General features: G+C 39.3%; 1 protein-coding gene across 1 annotated transcript; it reads left to right on the top strand.

Annotated features, from left to right (window-relative positions):
- The first annotated feature begins 2824 nt into the window (after nt 1-2824).
- LOC108249465 lies at nt 2825-5037 on the top strand. The gene is made up of 3 exons (XM_017438871.3): nt 2825-2950; nt 3583-4043; nt 4263-5037. Exons 1-3 carry the CDS (start codon nt 2842-2844, stop codon nt 4545-4547), a joined length of 855 nt encoding a protein of 284 aa, XP_017294360.1. The 5' UTR covers nt 2825-2841; the 3' UTR covers nt 4548-5037.
- Nucleotides 5038-8094: the final 3057 nt, after the last annotated feature.

Here is an 8094-nt window from a genome sequence, read left to right as displayed (position 1 = left end):
TCCTGATGGCAAAAGCAAAAAAGCTCACTGACTTTGAACGTGGTAGGATTGTTGAGCTGTATAAGCAAGGCTTCTCACAACGTGCCATCGCTGCTGAGGTTGGACGCAGTAAGACAGTCATTTTGCATTTTTTAAATGATCCTGAAGGTTATGGAACAAAAATGTCAATGTCAATGTCAAGACCCAAAATTGGGTCTACCACTTGACATTATTGGTAGACCAATATTGCCTCCTCTCACCCATATTGCCCCATCATCTACATATAATGCTTTACTAATTCTAAAATCTACATTATCAAAAATATCATTAATCATTATTTTAAAAAGCAATGGGCTACACACACTACCTTGTGGAGTTCCGTTTTGTATAGCATAAATATTTAAATAATTTACCCCAACTCTTACTTCTATTGTTCTATTCTTTAAAAAATTCTTAATCCAATTAAACATTTTCCCTTTTATTCCCATTTTATCCATCTTTATTAATAAAACCTCCTTCCAAAGCATATCATACGCTTTTTCAATATCAAAAAATGTAGTTAAGAGAACTTTATTTACCTGAGCCTTTCTTATTTCATTTTCTAAACAAACAGTTATATCTACAGTTGCCTGTCCACTCCTAAAACCACTCTGATAATGAGATAAAAGACCTCTTTTTTCTATTTCATACACTAATCTATTAGTTATCATTTTCTCTATCAATTTACATAAATTGGAAGTAAGTTTTGGTTCCTCAATAATGAAGCCATAAGCTTGACGCTCTCCGTCTTTCCCCCTTTGATCCACTTGACAAAAAAAAACAAAACAGACACAATCCTCTTGATAACGTTCGACGGTTTACTTCAAAATTAGAAATGGTACAACTGTTACTTTTCCATGAAAATAATAAAATATAAACAAAATAGTCGAAAGAAAATCCAAAAGGAGAGAGAGAGAAAGAGAGAGAGGTCAAAAAACTGTGTGGCTCCACTCCTACTGCGCCACTGCCGTCTCTCTCTAACCACGGCCTAGTGTCCTTAACTGCAATTACGTATGCAAATCCACAAAAGTCTCGGTATAGTCCAACATAATAAACTAGTATGCCATTGAGATACAACTAGTAATAATGTTTATCCTAAACAAATTATCATCAGAAATATAGACATAATCTACCCTAAAGGTCGAAATAAACCAAACTGAATTTAGGCTTCTACAGTAAGAGCTATAGGCCTATAACTTTTAACCCCTACCTTATATTTACATGGCTTTGCTATCAGTACAATGACTGAACGTTTCCAACTAGAGGGTAGTTCACCTTGTTCCCATACTTTATTGTATAACTTTAAAACTACTTCTTTAGCAGCATCCGATAACTGTTCAATCATTTTATAACATATGCTATCTTTACCTGGAGATGTATTCTTAACTCCAATCAGAACTCTATTCATTTCAAACAATTTAAAATCTTTATATAAAACACCTCCATCTATCTCTTTCCTATTTAATCTCTCTCTATTATCCTCAATCATTTTCAATCTCCATGATAATTCTTCATTAGATAAATTTTGAGAACTATGCAGTTTCACAAAGAACCTTGCAAACATCTCTGCTTTTTCCTTGTTTGTTATAGCTTTCCACTGATTATCTTTAATTATAGGTAAAGAATAATCCCTTCTTATTCCTCCCATCTTCCTAATCATTCCCCAGATCTTGTTTATTTTAACTTCTGTTCCAACTGTACGACAAAAACCCCTCCAATAATTATTTTTAGATAATTTAACTATTCTCTTAACTTTAGATTGTGCTTTTTTGTATAATATTAAATTATCAAAAAAATGATTTAATTTTAACCTTTTAAATGCTTTATTTCTTGACATAAACCAGGATTGTCATAGAGAACGGAACCAGAAAGCAGGTACGGAGGCAGGATGCAAGGTAAGTGAATTTATTTACAATATTTACAAGTGTTCAGGAGTACGACCAGGAGAATCTGAAAGACGAAGGGAAGGGAGCCAGGTGAGTCTCAGGTACCGATAGTATTCTTTCACATGATTGATTGTTCATTGGTAACTGTTCCTTTCTTTTTTACAGGTGTATAGGAGAAAAGAGGCTTGGAGATGATGATGTCACGCTGTGAGTCCTTCCAGGAGATAAATCCAATACTTGGCGACAGGTAAGTAAGTCCTCAGGTAGGTGAACCGCAGGGTCCAGACAGCTTAGTATTTACACAAGTTCAGCAATGAGATTCCTGAAGCACACAGGTAGCAAAAACAAAACAAAGATCTTAGCAGAGCACAATAATTTCAATCCTTCACTACTTAGGCTTAAGTATCTTCCCAGTAGGCATGATGCTCCAGCAAAGACCTGGATCCAACTGAAGACTTAAGTACTGGTACAGCTCGTTAAGCAGATAGGTAGCAGCTGAGGGGGGGAAAGTGCTCTGTCTCGTCAGCAGGCGGGGACAGAACACTCAAATCCTCACAATTTCTAACTTTAATAGCTTCTTTACATTCATTGTTCCACCAAGAAACCATTTTCTTTTCCTTTAATCCAGTAGATTTGCCAATGAATCTTTTCTGCAGATTCACATATTATATTCGTAATCATTGAATTTAATTCTTCAATATCATTGCTTAGATTAGACATAATCTCCATACATTTGTCACTTGCTATCTTCTTATACATCGCCCAATTAGCCCCCATCATTCTCCATTTAGGACAACAGTTTTCTTCAACTACTACCTCAAAAGTTTTTACCTTAACTAGAATAGGATAATGATCACTTCCAAGGGGGTTATCATTAATTACTTCCCATTGACTACTTCCTGCTATCTGATCTNAAGCAACAGGATTGTCGAGGAGCATGTCTGAGCCCAGCTTTAAATTCATTGCTGAGATGGTGCAAAAAATCCTTGCTTATCTTGATCCCCCAAACAAGATGTTGCAATCTGAAGACATGGATCTGCTTACAGGTGAAAAAATATAACATTTATTTTCAATGCAGACTGTGCAAAAACGATATCTGCTTATGAGCAAAATTATAGTGTATTTACAATAACAATGATAAACTATTTGTATAGAACCTTACATACAAGTAAAGCAGCTCACATCACTTTACAGCAAAGAGTTACATACACCAAGTTCCTCACAATGAACATTAAACATGTTAAAAAGAGTTAAATAAAAACAGCAAAATAGAGTAAAAATGGAATGTATTGCTCCAGCTGTATTTCTGGTTCGGTTGAAGCAGTTTGTGATATAAGTTAAACTCATTACCCATTTTTAAAGGATTTGCAATAAATTGCATTTTAGTATTCTCTTGAAATCCAATCAACTGTATATAATCTTTTGAAATGGCAGAGTTAATTTCTTAAGGTTGTACAGTTGTTCACTTATAATATCTTTTTAAAATACAATGATTTAAAATTTTCTTGGGCATCCCCACAGGAACAATTGTTTTGATGTGTATGTTACACAAACGTTGGCTGGATAGTCTATGACTGGATTTCTGTTGTTTCATTTCTCTATGTCTTTTCATGCAATACTACACTTTCAACTGTGTATTCTGTACAGTAACAACAGGGGGTATTGTATTGTCTTCTAGGTATCCAGCTCATCAGCAGTGCAATGACCTGTCTTCAGAATATTCGCACTGAGACAGAATTCCAGGCAATCCTAGCACAGTGTGACAACATCACAACAAGGCCATCAAAGAGAAGATGTTCACAAAACTCTGCCTTTGCTGACTTTGTTGTTGAGGAAATAAGAACACCTGTAGATTGTAATAATGAAACAGAACTACGCAGGATTTATTATAGTTGCATAGACTCAGTATGTGAGGAAATGAACAATCGCTTTGGGAAACATAATTGTGACCTGATGGAGGCACTCAATGCCCTGGATCCTGCGCAAGCCACCTTCTTGGATGTCAGCAAGGTGAAGCCCTTACTTGACCTCACCAAGACACCTGCTGTGGACTCTGAATTTGAGGTGGCCCGCAACTTCCTAGTGACACAAATGAAAGAGTCTTCTCCACCAGATGGGGAGAAGTGGACAATGAAACAGGTGATTAAGACTATAGGCCTTTAAAGTAAACTGGTATTTTTCAGCATCAGGCCTTCATAAAACTGTCATAAAAATCACACATCAAACCTAACATGATTTGGTTAATTGAGATGAGAATTTATTGTTAAACATAATATTTCATACAATTTATATTGTTATTTGGGGAATCATTCTAATTGTAATTATATTGATTTTAATCTTAATTCTTAATCCTTACAGATTTTGAAGCAGTTCCAGAAGCCATTGGAAGCAATGCCTACTGTCTTTGCAACCTTTAAACATGGCCTGACGTTTGGAGCCAGCACCGCATCATGTGAAAATTTGTTTTCCACTCTTAAAAATGTCTTCACAGAGCATCGCCAAACTATGCTTCATCAACGCAAGGCAAATCTGATCCAGTTGGCATTTGAGAAGGACTTGACTCGGAAATTTAGGAATGAATGGAAGGACGGTGTTTTGAGAAGGTTTCACACACTACACAAACGCCGCCTGCCACTCTACTAAAGGTGGAGTAAACCCCTTTCTAGTTTCCCCCACCCCGTCTACCTCACACATAAAATGGTGTTTCTTGCAGTTTCTTGTTTGTTTTGCTCCTTGTGCTCCCCAGTTGTTGTAGTTAAACCTCCTAGCATGAATGTTCACTTCAGTCACAGTGTTCAGCCTGAAACTAGTGCTTATATTTATCACTGTATGTTTATGCTTATGTTTGACTTTTAATTGAATGAACACAGCTCTACAGGTTGGGTTGTCTTGTTCTTTTTTTTTTTTCTTTTTTTGTTTAGATTTTGTGATTTTATTGAGATTGTTTCTTCACAGCACTGTATTAGGGGTGGTCACAGAGCCGCTGTTCAACTTGAAGCAAATAAAATGTTTGTTGAAAAAAATGTGCCCCCTTGAAAAAATAGAATGCCCCCCTTTTGAATTGTTTCTGCAGCCGGGTCTGGATACAACTAGTAATAATGTTTATCCTAAACAAATTATCATCAGAAATATAGACATAATTTACCCTAAAGGTCGAAATAAACCAAACTGAATTTAGGCTTCTACATTACCGGCCCTTAATTGTTATCAACATTTTTGAAACAATTACAAACAGAAGAGTTTACATGAACAAGAAAAGCCTAAATTACATTACATTTGCTGAGAAAATCAAGTCCATTTTCTTTCACCTAATGAATGAGGTCTTGACCTTAGATCCTTTACTGGTCATCTTCTGATCCCTGCAGAAGACATAGCTTTGTTATAGGGCGACAAAGCTCGTCAGTCTTAGTCTTTACATTCGCCTGCTGAACAAAGCCATTTCTGTCTGGAAAAGTTTCCACAATTCTTCCAAGTGGCCATGAGTTTCTGGGAGAGGTGTCATCCACGATCAGGACCACGTCTCCCACACGGAAGTTTCTTTTTGATGAAGACCACAGCTGACGTTCTTGGAACTGGGAGATATATTCCCTTCACCAGCGTTTCCAGAAGATATCTGCGAGGTATTGCACCTGTCTCCAACGGCGATTGGTGTACTGGTTGTCCTTCTGAAAGACTCCTGGTGGTAACTCAGGTTTGACCTTTAGCAACAACAGATGATTGGGGGTTAGTGCCTCGAGGCCGTCAAGGTCTGACGAAGCCTTTGTAATGGGCCTGCTGTTTATAATTGCTTCCGCTTCACAAAGTAGGGTGTGTAGACCTTCTTCATCCAAAAGCTGCTCCTTGACTGTGACATTCAGGATTTTCCTCACTGAACGGATTAGACGCTCCTAGCTTCCTCCGTGGTGTGAACCGTAATTGCGTTTCACATCTCGGTGTCGGCGGACTTGAAGTTGGTTCCATTATCTATATACATCTCTCTCACCTGTCCTCTTCTGGCAACGAATCTTCTGATTGTGTTCAGACATGAATCGGTGTCGAGTGAAGAGGCAATCTCAAGATGCACAGCTCTTATGGCGAGACAGGTGAAGATGACGCCGTATCTCTTTACTTGGCTTCTACCCCTTTTGACTAGGAGCGGGCCGAAATAATCAACGCCGACTCTGGTAAATGGAGGATCGTCCGGAAGGATTCTGCAGGTAGGTAAATCTGCCATAAGTTGTTTGCCAGTGGTTCCATGTAGTCTTTTACAAATTATGCATTTGGATAGAAATCTTCTAATGGCTTCCCTGGCTCCTAGGATCCAGAATCTTTGCCGCAGCTGGGCCAACATGTGATTCCTTCCTGCGTGAGCTGTAGTGTCGTGAATATATCTCAGCATAAGCTCTGTGACATGGGACTCCTTTGGCAGGATGACTTGTTGTCTGGAGTCGTACGGCATGGCTGTACGGTGCATCCTTCCACCGACTTTCATAACTCCCTCTTCTAGCACTGGGTTTAGCTTAAAAAATGAGCCATCTTTTTTACCCTCCGTTGTTCTTGCAGCATAGCCAAATCTTCTTTGAAACCTTGCCCTTGACAGTATTTAATGATTCCCTTTTCTGCTTCAACCTAATTGTCACATGTCAGATTCTTTCCTCTAAAAGTCTTCTCCAACCTGTTCATCTTGTTTTCGTCTCCTGAAGCCTTTAGGTCCTTCCTTTTTTCTTTAAGTTCCTTCAGCAACTCCTTCAGTTTTAAGAACCAAGCTACGGCATGTTTCAGCTTTGCCCAAGAAGAATAATGGCTCATCAGTGGATCCAGGACATCCTTTGATTCCTGTACACGAATGATGTGCGCTTGAGTCGTTCTTTTGATCTCTGCATTGTCGATATCTGGCATTCCAGGGTCTGGATTTTTGGGCCACTGGTCATCTGAGCCAAGCAAGAAACTGGGACCGGACAGCCAAACCTTGTTTTTCAAAAATTCTTCCACAGTTTGTCCTCTCGAAACGTGATCAGCTGGATTCAGATTAGTGTTGATGTACCTCCATTGTGATGTCTCGGAGTGCTCCAGGATGGCTGAGATCCTATTAGAGACAAAGGTCTTAAATCTGGTGCTTTCACTCTTGAGGTACTTTAGCACAGCCGTGCTGTCAGTCCAAAAAATTGATTTAGCGAGGTCCAGCTCCAGCTCTTTTCTTAGCAGTGTGTCCATCTTTATTGCAACTGTGGCAGCCGTCAGTTCCATTCTTGGGATGGTTGGGGACTTCAAAGGTGCAACCCTTGTCTTGGCCATGATCAATGTGCATCGAGTTTCACCAGTTTCAGAACGCAGCAGCAGGTAACTTGCTGTCCCATAGGCATATTCGCTCGAGTCTGCAAAGTGATGAAGCTGTGCGTAGACTGGCACACCAAACTTCTTTGACTTGATACATCGGTTGATTCCAAACTTCTCAAGCAGAGAGAGACTTGAAATCCAACTTTTCCAAATTTTTACCACATCGTCTGGTAGATCTTCATCCCAGCTATACCTCTGCCGACATAAATCCTGTAGAATTCTTTTCGCTGGAAGTATTACTGGAGCAAGGAATCCCAAAGGGTCAAAGATGGAGCTGACCAAGGATAGCAGACCTCTTCTAGTGTGTGGTCAATCCTTGGGGTTGATCTTGAACCTGAACTGATCTAATTTGGTGCACCACTGGATACCCAATGTCCTTTCCATCAGCAGATGGTCTTCATCTAAGTCTAGATTTTTAAATCCTTGTGCCTTTTCCTCTTCTGGAATTGAACTGAGCACCTTCCTGCTGTTACTTGACCATTTGGTCAGTCGTAATCTTCCTTTTCCCAACATGCTTCTTAACTCAGAACATAGTGTGATGGCTGTATCTTCATCGGCAACTGACTTAAGACAGTCATCTACGTAAAAATTTTCCTGAACTGTTTTGGCAGTCTCCTGAGTAAACTCATCTGCAAAATCTGTAGCACACCTTTGTAGTGCATAAGTAGCAACACTTGGTGATGATGTTGCACCAAAAATGTGCACTAACATCTTGTGTTCAACCAGATCCAAGTCATAGTTCCCCTCGGGCCACCAGAGAAACCTGAGGAGATCTGTGTCCTCGCTATGGACTCTAACTTGGTGAAACATGGCCTCAACATCAGCCATGACTGCCATGGGCTCTTGACGGAACCTCACGAGAACACCCACTAGG

Source organism: Kryptolebias marmoratus, linkage group LG19 (assembly GCF_001649575.2).
Source record: "Kryptolebias marmoratus isolate JLee-2015 linkage group LG19, ASM164957v2, whole genome shotgun sequence".
Taxonomy (NCBI): domain Eukaryota; kingdom Metazoa; phylum Chordata; class Actinopteri; order Cyprinodontiformes; family Rivulidae; genus Kryptolebias; species Kryptolebias marmoratus.
This window is presented reverse-complemented; position numbering and strand designations above follow the sequence as displayed.

Excerpts from the sequence above, each read along its gene's own strand:
- LOC108249465 (XM_017438871.3), top strand. The coding sequence starts at position 2,842 with ATGTCTGAGCCCAGCTTTAAATTCATTGCTGAGATGGTGCAAAAAATC. Across the intron at positions 2,951-3,582 it reads AGACATGGATCTGCTTACAG|GTATCCAGCTCATCAGCAGT; the intron begins GTGAAAAAATAT and ends ATTGTCTTCTAG. Across the intron at positions 4,044-4,262 it reads AGAAGTGGACAATGAAACAG|ATTTTGAAGCAGTTCCAGAA; the intron begins GTGATTAAGACT and ends TAATCCTTACAG.